A 14,894-nucleotide genomic window follows, 5' to 3' on the forward strand; every position below is an offset into this window, starting at 1 on the left:
TCTCATTGCTTCATTTTTCCCTCAGGAAAATGGGCATGAGCTCCCTTACTCCTCCTGGATTTCCCACAGACTGTGAGAAGCCACCGAATGGATGATGAGTGACAGTTCGTTTGAGCCAATCGCTGGAGCCTAAAGCCCTGCCTTCTTTTCTCGTGGGCCAATCGCCATGTTCTCCTTGAGGCCGGCCGCTTGGCGGAGGCTGGTCAAAGGCCTCGTGACGTCACAGATTTGATAAACCAATAGCAGCTATGAAGAGGCGGGTCATTTTGGTGATAGACAGCTCTATTTCAAGATGTCCGCTTAGCGCGGGGTCCGCCGGGAAGCTTTGAGGCGGTGCTGGGGGAGTAGGGGCGGGAACTCCCGGTAGATTTTGCCCAATCATCAGTCGTACTTCTTGCGACAGACAGGCAGTCTTTCCCATCCCGGTCGACTTATGGGGGCGGGGTTCGGCACGCCAGACTGGGCGGGCCCCTCGACTTTGATGGGCGTCTTCTTCACCCAATTGCTAAACGGTATCCCCAGACGGGTCGCCTCCATTGCCAATGAGATCTCCAGGCGGGGTCGCGGTGGGCGGGCCTTGGACCCTCCGGTATAAGGCGGTCCCGGGGGAGTGCGGAGAAAGGGGGGGGTCTCGGCGGCCGGAGGAGGAATAGGCGCGGGTGAAGATGGCGGCAGCCGAGGCCGCGAACTGCATCATGGAGGTGAGCGCCTGGAGCGCCGTCAGGGGCAGGGGGCAGGGGGCGGTTTGGAGGTCGGTATTTTATGCCTCCGTCTTGGGGAAGGGGCTCTAAGTCGCCGGATTGGGGCTGAAGGCCCCCAGCCGTACGGAGGGGGCGCCGCATTCTCCGGATATGGAGATACCGTTTGAAGTGCGGGTTCCCTAGCTTTCGGGGGCCTGAGGCAGCACGCCGCTCCGAGGGTCTCCTGCCCCCTTCCACGTGGAGGAGGGCTGGGGGCGCTTCCGGCCTGGCCCCCACGTGGCCGCGGCGCGGTGGGTGGGGAGGTGGTGTGCCGTGCCCGCTGGCCCGGCGGGTTCCACGTGCGGGACAAAGGCCCCGCCCCCGGCCGGGGGAGGGGCGCCCCGGGGGGGCGGAGAGGAGGCTCCGACCCTCCTTCTGAGGCCCCCTGACCCCCTCCCCGGGGATCGTGACAGGCACCTCGGGATGGGACTTACTTGGGGACCTCCGCGAAGTAAAGAGTCTTTTGGGAGGGGCAGTGTATCTCGACTCTCAACAAATCCCTTCCCGGACCAGGGCATCTGTTCAGGCATCCGTCCAGGTTTCGAGCACTCTTGCGTTGAGATTGTAGGAAGACGAAGGATTGGTTCCCTCCGGGCCCCCCTCCCACCCCCTGTTTCCTGTCCCTGGATTCTCCCCTCTTTGGGAGCTAGGGGGATGGGGCATGCCCCTGTGACCTCCCTTTGGTTGGTGGGGGGGGGGCATCTAGCTGAAGGAGATCCTTCCGGCTTAGGCCCTGTGCACCCCCTTGTGGCCATTTCTGGGTGTGTGGGAGGGACATCTTTTTCATGGGGCGTGTCCCAAAGCCCACCTCCCGTCGAAGCCCTCCCGGGCTAGGGGAGGGAAAATCTGGGATTCTGGGAAGGGGATGTGAGGGAATGGACGCAGCGAACTTTACCCCCTTCTGGAGCCCGTTCTCTCCCTGGGGCATTTGTGAGGGTGGGAGTTGACCTCCCCTTTCCTGAGGCCCTGTTTGAGGGTCCTGAGCCTGGTTGCCTGAAATGGTGTCCCTTGAGGTTTGATTCTCGTGCAGCCCTATGGGGCTGGTTCCGGTGCTGTGTTTCAAGCGCTCTGGGGGCTTGTTTGGCGGAGGTATCGGCGGTGTTGAGAAATGCGCCCCGGTGGGAAAATCCTCTCACCAGCAGCCCTTCTTAATCCGCGTCATTCACTGGCTTGGGAGGATAGAGGTGGGGCTTGGAGTCCAGGGGGTCATGTCTGTGATTTCACGCTTCTTGGAGCCTAGAGGGTGGTTACATCAGGAAAAGCTGTAATCTGATGGGGTCTCCCTACTCTCATCCCTTACCTTGTAAGCAGTCTCTGGAATGGGAGGTCGGCTCCCAAGATGCATACCTTGGGGGGCAGCCCCTAGGGGTCACTCCAATGACTCCTATCCCCCTCGGCTGTCTCCTGGACCAGGACCTGTGTGGGTGGAGGAAATATCTTCCCCAGAGGTTGCCCCAGGACTTTGCCCCACACCTTGGGGGTTTCAGGGCCTGGGATGGTTGTTTGAATGGAGGGTAGGTGGGCTTGAGGGTCCAGAGTCTGGCGTCCTCCCTGGTATTCTACCCTCCTGGGCAGCGGGTGATAATCGAGGAGGTTGGCTCTCACTGGTTTTGTTTGGGACTCCCTGAGTCCAAGGCAGGAGCTAGCGGCCGGGGTGCCAGCTCTGGTGGGGGCGTCTGTGTGCCACACCTCCTTTCTGGAATCCTCTCAGACGAGAGACTGGTTTGCGGAGGTGGCAGGTGCCCAGTGGGTACACCCTGCCAACCACCCTCCCCCAGCTACTCATGGCACCCCAGGATGGGGGTTTGTGTCAGGAAGTGTCACCTAATCTGGGGGGATTAGGTGATGAGGGGGAGTGACAGCTGGCAGTGCCTGTGTGCCCAGTGGGTGCCAGTTCCTCTGGCCTGGATGGGGGAGGTGTGTCATCAGGTGCCTGGCCAAAGAGGGGCAGTGTGGGTGCAGGCCACCATCTCTCCAGCCACAGCTGGGATAGAACCCCCCTTCCCCCTCTACTCCCCCCCACCTGCCCCGCACCCTTTTAAAAACAGCCTTGCCTCTTTATTTGTCCACTCTCCTCAAAAAAAAGCAAAATTGTAGGAAATACCTCCTTGTCCCCCAAGAGCCCGGGTCCCTTGGCCTGGCCCTCCCCTAGTCACTCCCAGTAGCTAATCCTTTCTCCCTGTTACTCTCTCCTAGAATTTTGTAGCCACCTTGGCTAATGGGATGAGCCTCCAGCCGCCTCTTGAAGAAGTAAATATCCTTTTGTGAGACCCTTCCCCACATATACATATCTTGTCACACATCAGGCCCTTTCTAGTGGTCTTAACTATGATCCCTCCTGCTTCAAATCAGTTTACCCTGTGCCCCGGAAACACTTAGTACAAACTCCCTCCTGGTTTGTGGCCCCTATCTGGCCTCCCCCAACACTGTGGCTACTTCCTTAACTCCATTTCCAGCCCCCCCTTTGTCCTTCCCTATGTCTGTCCCCGTTCTGCCTTCCCCTCTCTTCCCCTCCCCAGCTGTGGGCTGAGCTAGAGACGGGGGCAGAGAGACTGGAGAGATGGTAGGCGTGGCTGAGGTATCAGGGGTGCTCTCCTGGATGGTGCTCTGGGGGGGGGTCCTGGAAGAGGAAAATGGGGTGTTAGGTTTGGGGATTCCTGGCAAGATGGCAGGCGGGGCCTTTAGGGTTGCCATGGTCCGGTTTGGGAGGGTGGTTCTATACTCCAGGGAGAAGTAGGGACCTGGAGGCTTAAGAGTCTGTGGGGAGCCCCCAGGTTTGACCCCTGTTCCCATCCGCCCCCTCCCAGGTCTCCTGTGCCCAGGCAGAAAGCAGCGAGAAGCCCAACGCTGAGGACATGACGTCCAAAGATTACTACTTTGACTCCTATGCTCACTTTGGCATCCACGAGGTGAGTATGGACAGACAGCTCATAAGGCTGCTGCATCTTCAGGGGGGTTAATGTTTGGGAGGGCTGGAACTTAATTTCCAACGCATGCGCACTGCCTACCCTGGCAGCGGGCCTCCCCTCTGCGCATGCGAGGCTCACGCTCCAGGGTCGCCTCTCCCAGCCGTTGCCTTGGAGACAGAGGTTAGCCTGGCTCTCTGCTGGGCCCCTCTTGGGAGGCTGGGGTGGGAGCGCGCATGTGTGCCTGAGACTTTAGCCAGAGTTCAGGGCCTGCCGGTCTCTGCCGCCCTCTTGTGACCGGCGGCGGGATTGTCCCCCAGCTGCTCGTGCCCAGTGTGCTGAAGGCTTCTCGATCCTTTTGCACGCGATGGAGGCTGAGGTCCCAGAAAGCAGCTGGGATGGAATTGTGAAGATTTTTCTTTTTTTAATTGTTATAAAATATACATAACAAAATTAACCATTTGCAAGTATGCGGTTCAGTGGCATTAACTTACTGAGGACTTTTTAAAGCCAAGGCTCACAGGGGCTTAGGTGGCAATGGTAGAACCTAAGGTGGCTGATATGGGAGTTTAGTCCACCCAGTCCGATTTTACAAATAGGGAAACTGAGGCGTATGGAAGGGAAATGACTTGTTCCAATGGGACTAAAGCAAGTTTGAGGTCTGAGCTCTAGCTCTCGAAATGGTCAGTGCGTTGGAGGCCAGGGCACCCTGTTTTACAGTTGGGGATGCAGGCCCCCTCATGATATCTTTGTACCCACCCCCTCCAGGAAATGCTGAAAGATGAGGTCCGCACCCTCACGTACCGAAACTCCATGTTTCACAACCGGCACCTTTTCAAAGACAAGGTGGTGCTGGACGTGGGCTCGGGCACAGGGATCCTCTGCATGTTCGCTGCCAAGGCTGGGGCCCGCAAGGTCATCGGGGTGAGTGTCCTAGGCAGCAGGCGGGCCTGGGCCTGGGGACGGACAGGGGGCCCCTTGGGGCTCAGGGTTTGGGTGGAGGGGGATGGGGACTGAGGGTGGGACTGGGGGGGGCTCTCACCCTCCCTTCTTCCTGGGCCCCCAGATCGAGTGTTCCAGTATCTCTGATTATGCGGTGAAGATCGTCAAAGCCAACAAGTTAGACCACGGTGAGCCCAGGAAGAGAACGGGTTGGTGGGGAGGGAGCGGGTGATCCCAGCTTCCCCGGGGCCCTCAGCAAGGGGATGGGGGCCACTGAACTCAAATTCAGGCGTTCCTCCTCTGTGGACTCTGGGCTGCCGACAGCCCAAGAATCCAGCCTTCTCAGAACCCACCACCTGACAAGTCATCTTAGAATCTGAGTGCAGAAGTCGCAAGCTCAGTGCCTCAGTCTTTAGAAAAGGGGGGAGGGGGAGCGGGGCAAGAAGCAGTCTTTCGTTGTTTCAGTGAGTGTTAGAGTCACGTGGTTGGCATCTGAGGGCCTGTAGTAAGAAGTCTCCTACCTGCCTCTCAGCCGCCCTTCTCTGAGTGCAGCCAATGGTCCCTTCCGGAGAAGTCTGTACCTATGAGCAAATATACGTGTGTGTGTGTTTCTACGTTCACGTGCTGGTTTTTGACACAGATAGCATTTCATACATATTAATACAAGTCTTCTGCCTTTTGCTTTTTTCACCTGCTTATCATGTGGTTTAACACTTCTCACGATGTTGAGAGGATCTTGCTTTTTGATGGCTGACATCATCTGTCTACACATACACCAGCTTTCTTAACCAAGCCCCTGGTGATGAGCATTTAAGCTTCCTAGGTTTCCATCGCCCTATGTGTAACGTCATTGTCATCTCATATACAAACTAGTGTATCTGTGAGGTCAGTTCATAAAAGTAGGATCGTGTGGGTCAAAAATGGAAGTTGGGCATACACTGCCAAATTGTCCTTCCCACCTGCAAGGTTTGAGGGGCAGAGAACATGGGAAGATGGTGGGTTTTTCAGATGTGAGGGCTCTTGGCATTCTAGAAGCTGAAGGGATTTTATTAAAAGAGACTAATATAATGCATCCCCAAGTACCCATCACTCAGCTTTAAATATCTCCTTTTGAAGCAAATTCCGACTGTATAAGTACTGCTGCGTGTGTCTCTAATAGATAAGGCCATTTTAAAAGCATGACCTGGGCTTCCCTGGTGGCACAGTGGTTGAGAATCCGCCTGCCGATGCAGGGGACATGGGTTCGAGCCCTGGTCCAGGAAGATCCCACATGCCGCGGAGCAACTAAGCCCGTGTGCCACAACTACTGAGCCTGCACTCTAGAGCCCTTGAGCCTGGAGCCTGTTCTCCGCAACAGGGGAAGCCACCACAATGAGAAGCCCACACACCGCAACGAAGAGTAGCCCCCTCACCTCAACTAGAGAAAGCCTATGCACAGCAATGAAGACCCAACATAGCCAAAAATAAATAAGATAAATAAATTAAAACACACACACACACACACACACACACACACACACACACACACACACACAAAACATGACCTGGCGGTCCAGTGGTTAGGACTTGGCGCTTTCACTGCCGGGGCTGGGGTTCGATCCCTGGTCGGGGAACTAAGATCTCACAAGCTGCAGAGTGCAGCCAAAAAAAAAGACCATGACTGTTAGTGGGGAAATCTTTTTTTTTTTTAATTTTTCTTTTTTTGAAAAACAAAACAAAACCCTCGCATCAAGGCCTGACTTTTAATAGATTGCAGCGAGGGAGCTGCTCTGCTGAGTATGAAACCCTGACCCAGAAGCAGGTCGTCTACGAATGGTTTAGCAGCTTCCCCACGAATGTGCAGTGCGTGACGGGCGAAGGGTCAGCCACCTTTCTGACTGCGCCTCATGTCCCAGGACGAAGGGCTCTCCGCACCGGGCCCTAGGCCTGACTGTTGGTGGCAAAATCTTAATGTCACCTAATACCTAATCCACGTAAAGTTTTTGCTCCTACCTCAAAAATACCCCATGATGAATGAATTTTAAAACTGAGTTAACAGGGTGTGGCTTCAGCTCGCGGAGTTCTTTGTAGATGCCCCAATACAACCCCCAGCCCTTCCTTGAGAAGACAAGGGCGGTCCCAGTGGGGTCCCCAGGCCCTGGACCATCCCCCATCCCCCCCAAGGGAGGCGAGCAGATGGGCCTCCTCTGGGCTGGTGGCATGTGCCCTTGTCTGCCCCACAGTGGTGACCATCATCAAGGGGAAGGTGGAGGAGGTGGAGCTTCCGGTGGAGAAGGTGGACATCATCATCAGCGAGTGGATGGGCTACTGCCTCTTCTACGAGTCGATGCTCAACACCGTGCTCTACGCCCGAGACAAGTGGCTGGTGAGGCCCCCAGTGGGGTGGGAGCAGCTGATGCAGGCCAGCGTCCTTCGGCTGTTTTGTTGAGCATATGTCAGGGTCTAGGCAGAAAAGGAAAGCCATGCTAGGTATTTCCCACAGTAGCAGTGAATACAGGGGATTGAATACATCTACACAGATGTTAGGAGGCCCACAGCCAAGACAGGGGAGCCAGTACTGGAAGCTAGACAGGGACAGGGAGATGGTACAGTGTCAGGAGAGTTAGTGCCGGGAAGAGAACGATAGCAGGGCATAGGGATAGGGAGGGACTGGGGGGCTGTGGTCCCAGGTGCTCAAGTCAGAGCAGGCCTCCCACGGGAGGTGACTGAGACCTGAACAGAGGATGGGAAGGAGCTGTGTGGGATCTGAGTGGAAAGGCACACTGGGCAGAGGATTTCAGCCAGTGCATAGGTTCTCGGGCAGGAGTGCGCCTGCTGTGTGTTGAGCAGCGGCGAAGTTGTAGTGGAATGAGGATCTGGAGGAGCACTGGGGGGCGAGGGGTGGGAGGCCAGGGCGGGGGCCGGGGGGGCCAGGGGGTGAGGCGAGGGGTGGAGGGGCCTGTGCAGATCTTGCGTGACCCCTGAGAGACTTTGCTTTACTCCTCAGGGGAGTGGGGGTGGGGGCATGCTTCTGAGGATCCCTCAGGACCTCTGAAGGACAGGGTCTGACTTAGATGCTCCTGGGAGCCATCAGGCAGCCATCCGGGGAGCAAGCCGAGGGCTGAGGCTGGGGACCGGTGAGGGGGCTGCTTCAGGAGTCCACGTGGGAAATGTTGGTAGCCCAGACCAGGGCGGGGACGGAGGTGGTGGATAAAGAGACAAAACGGGCAAGGAGACAAAATGGGGCAGCGTTGCCGAGGCCCCCCATCCTTCATGCCCTTGCCCTGCTCCTTTGCACTGTGCAGGCACCCGACGGCCTCATCTTCCCGGACCGAGCCACGCTGTATGTGACGGCCATCGAGGACCGGCAGTACAAAGACTATAAGATCCACTGTGAGCTCGGGGCCTGAGGAGCCCAAGGGGTGGGGCAGACTTGGGGCCGGGTGCCCCCACGGGCTCACCCCTCCCCTCCTCCCCAGGGTGGGAGAACGTGTACGGCTTTGACATGTCTTGCATCAAAGATGTGGCCATCAAGGAGCCCCTGGTGGATGTGGTGGACCCCAAGCAGCTGGTCACCAACGCTTGCCTGATAAAGGTGAAGGGGTGGGGTGGCTGGGTGTCCCGCAGGGTCAGCCCAAGAAGGGCCAGTGCGTGGGACCTCAGTGCACAGAGTGCTTGCTTGCCCGAGGTCTTGGGAACCTGATGGATCTGCTGGAGGTGGCGCTGGACGCCTGGAGAAGCCACTTCAGTTAAAGAGCTTTGTGAGCCAGGCATGGCCCTTGGGTTCCAGAACAAGGCAGTGACGTAGGCTGGCCCTGATCCTAAGGCACACCTCCCGGAGGGCACGTCCGCCCAAGGCAGGCAGCTAAGACCCCAGGCAGGGCCACCAAATGCAGAAAGCCCAGCACCACGAGTGAGTTTATACACACATGGGTCCCTGATAAAGACTACCAGCAGCCATCATTTTTTGAGGTCTCCCTCCCGACCCACAGTATCAAATCTTGCTGGGATGCTCATGGTGGGCAAACCTGGATGGAGGAGGGAGTTTGTAGAGGGAGATGGCAGGGCAGACGCCCTGACTGGGCGAGCCTCCATGGCCTCAGTCAGGAGTCACGGTTTTGTTTTGAGTGCACCGGGGAGCAGTCAAAGGATTTTAAGCAGGGATGTGACATGATCTGTTTTTAAACTGTCACACTGGCTGATACCGTGGAGTAAGGGATGTGGGGGGAGAGGGCGGGAGCCACGGAACCTTGTTAAGATGCTGCCGCATCGGAGGCGGGGATGGTGGCCAGGGGCAGGGTACAGGCAGTGGAGAGGGGAAAACGGGCGGTTCTCTAAGGACCAGTAGTTGTTGTAGGAGGTCGAACTGTCAGATTCAGGCTGGAGTTGGGAGAGCAGGGAACAGGGCATCCAGCGGGGCACCCCCAGCTCTCCCCGCTGGGCCGGAGGTCGGGGAGTGGGGCTCACGAGGCTTATCCCGCAGGAGGTGGACATCTACACTGTCAAGGTGGAAGACCTGACCTTCACCTCCCCCTTCTGCCTGCAAGTGAAGCGGAACGACTACGTGCATGCGCTGGTGGCCTACTTCAACATCGAGTTCACCCGCTGCCACAAGAGGACCGGTTTCTCCACCAGTGAGGCGGGGCCCTGGGGCAGCGGGGTCCCAGGGGCCGTGGGGCATGTGACAGGCGTGGCCAGATGGAGCCACGGGGACACCGAGGACCCGGGTTCTGACGCCGGCTCTGCCAGCCAACCTGAGCGTGCGGTGCCTCCGCTTCCCCACCCGTGAAACAGCCCCTCCCAGGCTTGACAAGGGTGAAGGGGCCACAGTCACCGCTTAGTTGGTGGTCACTGGCCGCTGGGGTGTCTGGGCAGAGGGGAAGGTGTGGGCTGGGAAGGTTAGGAGGCGGGTGAGCCTGGCTGACCCGCCTCCCCCGCCAGGCCCTGAGTCCCCATACACGCACTGGAAGCAGACGGTGTTCTACATGGAGGACTACCTGACGGTGAAGACGGGCGAGGAGATCTTTGGCACCATTGGCATGCGGCCCAATGCCAAGAACAACGTGAGGCTCTGGGGGGGGGGGTAGACTCAGGCGTTTTGGGGCCCCAGCACCCCTCAGCCCCAAGCCTGCCAGCCAACCTGGCTACACTCTGCTCTGACCTCATCTGTCTGGGGGCCCCCCAGGTCTGTCTATGGACCACAGTTTTATTGAGTACCTACTAGAAACCAGGGGGCCCTGGGGCCCCAGCGGTGATCAGGCTGAACCCCTGCCCTCCTGGCACTCATGTTCTAGACACAGGACAGTCACGTGGTAAATGCCAGCGGGAGGTGACTTCTATGTCCAGCTGGGAAAGGGGCTGGCAGGTATTGGAGCAGGTGGGGGCGGGGCCAGCGGGAGAGCTGACAGGATATCCTCGCCCAGGTATGGGGGTGAGGGAAGGAAAGGAGGGCCGTCTCTTGCCCTGCTTTTTTCTCCTGAGTACCTGACAGGACGGAGCTGCCATCAGCCTGAGACAAGGTGGGGAAGCAGGTCTAGGGCAAAGTCAGGAGCTTCTGTGGGGCCAGTGTGGGTGTGCCCGCTTTCTAAGTCAGGGATATGAGAACCGGTTTAAGCAGCTATTTTCAGCCAGGGATGATTTTGCCCCACCCACCCATGTCATTGTCTGGAGACATTTTGGGTGTCAACTGAAGAAGGGGTACTGTTGGCATCTAGTGGGTAGAGGCGGGGGAGCTGCTCTATCTGCAGCGCACAAGATAAGAATCCCCCCACAGCGAGGAGTGGTCCAGCCCTAGATGTCAGTAGTGCAGAGGTAGAGAAAACCCAAACTAGAAACTGAAAGAGACCCAGAGAGGGAGGAGGAAGCTGGGAGCCAGGGGTGAAGTGCAGTGAGGACTGAGGGCAGAAGTCATTGAGGTCATTGGTGACTTTGCCCCAGTTTTTCCAGCGTGCTGGGGGTGACGGGCACAAGAGGGTTGGCGTCCAGGAAGCCTTGGAGGAGAGGAAGTGGGGACGGTGGGGTGGGACCACAGAGCTTTTTGAGAGGAGGAAGTTTGCTTCTTGTAAAAGAAGGAGAAAATAACCTGCTGATGGGGCTGGTTTTGATGGAAATGATGGAAATCATGATGCAAGAGACAGCAGCTGAGCTCTGCCACCCCACCCAAGGCCGGGGGCGTGGCTGGGTTCTAGGTGGTTTGAGGATGTCACATGGAGCTTCTCACGGGGAGTCAGGTGGGGTTCAAGACAGATGCTGGGAGTGGGACCGGCAGTGTGGGGTCTCTGGGGAGGGTATGTAGACAGCCGGGGGCCCACAGCACCTCAGGTGGGCTGGGGTGGCCATCCCTCCCTACCGCACCCCCGCTGCCCTCTGTCTTGGCCTGCCCTGTCCCAGGTTCCCCCTCACGCCCGCACTCTCCCCACAGCGCGACCTGGACTTCACCATTGATCTGGACTTCAAAGGCCAGCTGTGCGAGCTGTCCTGTTCCACCGACTACCGGATGCGCTGAGGCAGCATCCGGGTTCTCCCACCCCGGCCAGGCCGGCCCTGCAAGGGCCCAGGGGCTGCAGCGTTCTTAGGCAGTTTCAGGGCTCCCCCTTCCTCTCCCTCCCTCCCACAGAAGGGGGTTTCTGGGGCCTGGGCTGGGGCGGGGCGGGGGGGTTGCGGGCACATCGTGACTGTGTTTTTCATAACTTATGTTTTTATATGGTTGCATTTACGCCAATAAATCCTCAGCTGGGATGGCTCAGCTTCCTGGGGGCGAAGTGGGGTTGGGGTTCCGTCCTTAGGTGCTGAGATGCCAGGCACCCGGAGCGTGGGGACAGCGCCTGCTGGTGGCTGCCAGTCTCTGTCACCACTTCTGTGTCTCTTGGTCTTACTACACCTCCACCCCACCCCTGGCTGTCTCTGGGGTTCCACAGCCCTGCTCTCAAGTCTTTGGCCCACCTCTGCCCTCAGGTCACTCGCAGGGCCTTCTCCACTGGCTCTCGGGGTCTGTTCCCCCCACCTCCCTCTCGGACCTCCTGAGGCCCTGGTCCCTCTTGTCCCCACTGGGCCAGACTTCTGCTCCCAGCTGCCCTGCTGGGCTGGGGGAGGGCTGGGGTGTGGGTTCCCGGCACAGCTGGGCCCTTAAGTTCTCCAGAAAGCTCTCTCTCCCGCCTTCCCCCATCACACACATTGTTCCTCTCTGGCTGTTCTTTCCTGTCCAGGACCCTCCCAAGGCCAAACCAGGGCTGACTGGCAGTGACTACTGCCCTGCCCTCTCCATCTGGGGAAACTGAGTCGGGGGGGGGGGTGTTGGAGGGGGATAGAGTTCTTTTATTTATTTATTTATTTTTGTGTGCATTGGGTCTTTGTTGCTGAGCGCAGGCTTTCTCTAGTTGCGCTGAGTGGGGGTTACTCTTCGTTGTGGTGCGCGGGCTTCTCTTTGTGGTGGCTTCTCTTGTTGCGGAGCACGGGCTCTAGGCACGCGGGCTTCAGTAGTTGTGGCACACGGGCTCAGTAGTTGTGGCTCACGGGCTCTAGAGCGCAGGCTTAGTAGTTCTGGCGCACGGGCTTAGTTGCTCCGCTGCATGTGGGATCTTTCCAGACCAGGGGACCAGGGCTCGAACCTGTGTCCCCTGCATTGGCAGGCGGATTCTTAACCACTGCACCACCAGGGAAGTCCGGGGATAAAGTTCTTTGTGGGGGTGGGTGCCTGCTACCTCCCCCATCCTGGCTCGGAGTTCGGGGGGGTTCCCACCCTCTGCCACACTTTACGGAGATGCACATTGAGTCTCCACTACCCTGCTTCACAACTCCCCAGGGGCTGTCTTTTCAGCCCCTGCTGCTGACATGGTGTCTACACGTGCCTGCCCTTCCTTTCTCGAGTAGCTGGTCCCCCAGGTCTCTGTCCACACGACCTGGATCACCGGAGACGGGATCCCAGGCTTTTCTTTCCATGGCCCTCCTACACCTGCTTCAGTACAGCTGGAGCTCTAGGCCTGCCTGCACCCCACACCCGTCTACACCTATTCCTCTTCTACCACGAGGGTGTTAGGGCTCAGACTCTACAACTTCAGTTGGCTGTCTTTGCCACCTGTCCCAATTGCCAGTGTCCCACATTGCCCAGCCCCCTCTCTGGAAGTCGCCTGTCCCCTGAGACTTAACGCTAGTCTGGTCCCTGACAGAGATGTGGGTGAGTTCGCATCTAAGTAGCCTAGCGCTTCCCCGCCCCCACCCCTTTCCTAGAAGCCAGAAGCTGCGACGTCACTTGCAGGTGTCAGCTGCCCCGCCCCTCCTCTCTCCGCCTTAAAGGGGTCGCGTCTCCCGAGGCTTCCCAGGGGCGTAGATAGCACCTCGGCGGGACCCGTGAGGGCTCCGTGGCCGCGGTGCGGGAGGTGGGTGTCCGGATCCTAATCCTGCCCTTCTGGCGTGGTGTGGCTCTTGGCCTCCGTTTTCTCGGCCTGAGAAGTGGGGACGCCCGGATTCCTCGCACTGAAGCAGGCGCTCAGGGGGCATTTTCCAGGCCCGGGAAGGGGGTGGGGCGGCAGCCCAGAGAAGCCGCTTCACCCACCGGTTTCTCGGACCTCGCCCGCCCCACCCCCACGATGACCGCCCACATCCTCCTGCTGTTGCTCCTCGCCTCCTCCACCCTGGGGGACCCGGACTCCGCGGGCAGGTGAGAAACGCCGGTGTCAGCGGGGACACAGCCGGAGGGAGACCGCGAGGGGCGTGCGACCTCTCTAGGCGGTTTTCCGCTTCGGTGGAATCGGAAGTTGATCAGGAAACGCGCCCGCCAATCTCGGGAGTTCTGGGTCGCCTACAGGGCTCCATTTCTCGAGTGGATTGTTTGAACCCGCTTTTCTCTCACGCTCCATCCCCAGGCGGCCCCAGCGCCAGGTCTCCCAGCAGCACAGGCACCTCTGTTCACTGGGCACGTGCCAGACGCACCGCCTGCCAGAGATCATATACTGGCTCCGCTCTGCCTCCACCAAGGAGCTCTCAGGGAAGGCGGGCCGCGAGCCTCAGGATCCCCACAGCTATGGGCGCCGCCGGCGGCGCGCGGCCAGACTCCTGCTGCGTCTCCAGGACCCCAGCCTGAGGCAAGGAGGCCAGCGCAGTGCCCGGCTCTCTGGGTGATGTTGGGCATATCTCTGCTCGTCCCCTGGCTTCAGTCTACCCATCTGTGTATCGGGGCCGTGACCCCAAGTTTCTTTTCCCCTAACTCCACCTCCTGGGCTCTCCCCAGGCAGCGACTGGGCTGGACCACGTGCACACCGGACCCAGCATGGACAAAGAATATTAACGTCCAGAGCTGAATAAAACGAGAGTTCCATGTTTCAGTCTCTGCTTGTCTGTGCCCATTCTGGCCTCCCAATCTGAGCTCGGTCCCTGAGCCCCTCACCTTTACCCACGCACTTTTCCCTTCACGGAAGTCCCTCTGACTAACTTGAATCCAATCTGCTGTAGCACCTCCACGCCAACTTAATCCCTGCAGCTGCATCTTCCGTGGGTGGTTTTGGTGGGCCGACCTGACCCCAAAGCAGTCCTCCCCCCTCTCCTGGGTGGTAGGGCTGAGATTCACTCTGGCTCCCACGCGCGTGGGCTGTGAGTTCCAAGCTGACCTTCCTTCCTCAAAGGGAAAGAAAAGAGACAAAGAGTGGACTGGAGAGCCGAAGAAACGGGTTCGGAGGAGAAGTGCTGCGTAGAACGGGGGAGGCCCAATGGTGGAGAATCAGGCGGGTAGGAGTCTGTGGGCTGGGAATCGAACGGAGGGAGGGGATTGGACGCTGGGATTCGAAGGGGGCGGGAACTGAGCGCGGGGATTGGAAGGGGGCGGGGATAGAAGATTGGAAGGGGGCGGGGTTAAAACCTGGGACTTGAATACCCGGCGAGGCACCCGTTAGACAGAAATCCGGGTTCTTGGATGTTGGATAGTTGGAGGCGGACAGGTGCTCCGGAGGCCCATCGACCAAGTCTTGGACTCATAGTCACTGGGATTGGGTATATGCAAGTGGGAGGCTTGAGTCCGGCGCTCTAAATCGGGGGTCGGGGGGGTGTACTCGGGCTTGGTCTCCAGGATCCGATCGGCGGACCCCTGACTCAGCGTGGTAAGTGCCGGACTGGAGTGGCCCGAGCTCCTGCGGGGGCTGGAGGATTGTGTCTTGGGTTGGGAGTGCGGGCCTCTCCATCACTTGTCCTCGACGCTCGCCTCTGCTCTCAGCCTCAGCATCCCTGCCCGCGAGGCATGCGCAGTAGGGTGCTTCCCCCCGCATCCCCTTCAGCCCGGGGGCGGGGGGAGGGGACGCTGGGCTACCCCAGAGCGTATGAATTTATAGAGAACCCCCAC

The 14,894-nt window shown here is 58.8% G+C and overlaps 2 protein-coding genes across 3 annotated transcripts; both read left to right on the forward strand.

Annotated features, from left to right (window-relative positions):
- Window positions 1-621: 621 nt before the first annotated feature.
- PRMT1 (protein arginine methyltransferase 1) lies at window positions 622-11,197 on the forward strand. Of its 2 annotated transcripts, XM_082862866.1 has the most exons (11): window positions 634-701; window positions 2,937-2,990; window positions 3,548-3,649; window positions 4,415-4,570; window positions 4,713-4,776; window positions 6,811-6,953; window positions 7,873-7,960; window positions 8,047-8,162; window positions 9,051-9,201; window positions 9,509-9,630; window positions 10,989-11,197. In XM_082862866.1, the coding sequence occupies exons 1-11, from the start codon at window positions 666-668 to the stop codon at window positions 11,070-11,072; spliced, it is 1,116 nt and encodes a 371-aa protein (XP_082718992.1). In that variant the 5' UTR covers window positions 634-665; the 3' UTR covers window positions 11,073-11,197. The 2 variants fall into 2 exon arrangements, with proteins under 2 accessions (XP_082718993.1, XP_082718992.1); XM_082862867.1 differs by lacking the exon at window positions 2,937-2,990 and having other exon boundaries at window positions 622-701.
- A 1,820-nt stretch (window positions 11,198-13,017) lies between these two features.
- On the forward strand, window positions 13,018-13,769 carry ADM5 (adrenomedullin 5 (putative)). Its single transcript, XM_082863184.1, has 2 exons — window positions 13,018-13,223; window positions 13,429-13,769. Exons 1-2 carry the CDS (start codon window positions 13,153-13,155, stop codon window positions 13,682-13,684), a joined length of 327 nt encoding a protein of 108 aa, XP_082719310.1. The 5' UTR covers window positions 13,018-13,152; the 3' UTR covers window positions 13,685-13,769.
- Window positions 13,770-14,894: the final 1,125 nt, after the last annotated feature.

This window comes from Leucopleurus acutus (assembly GCF_964270905.1).
Source record: "Leucopleurus acutus genome assembly, chromosome: 20".
In the NCBI taxonomy this organism is placed as follows: Eukaryota; Metazoa; Chordata; class Mammalia; order Artiodactyla; family Delphinidae; genus Leucopleurus; species Leucopleurus acutus.

Bases quoted from the DNA above. Each gene is read 5' to 3' on its own strand.
- PRMT1 (XM_082862866.1), top strand. From the start codon at position 666: ATGGCGGCAGCCGAGGCCGCGAACTGCATCATGGAG. The intron at 2,991-3,547 runs GTAAATATCCTT...GCCCCCTCCCAG, and splicing joins TCCAGCCGCCTCTTGAAGAA to GTCTCCTGTGCCCAGGCAGA. The intron at 9,631-10,988 runs GTGAGGCTCTGG...CTCTCCCCACAG, and splicing joins GGCCCAATGCCAAGAACAAC to CGCGACCTGGACTTCACCAT.
- ADM5 (XM_082863184.1), top strand. From the start codon at position 13,153: ATGACCGCCCACATCCTCCTGCTGTTGCTCCTCGCCTCCTCCACCCTG. The intron at 13,224-13,428 runs GTGAGAAACGCC...CTCCATCCCCAG, and splicing joins GACCCGGACTCCGCGGGCAG to GCGGCCCCAGCGCCAGGTCT.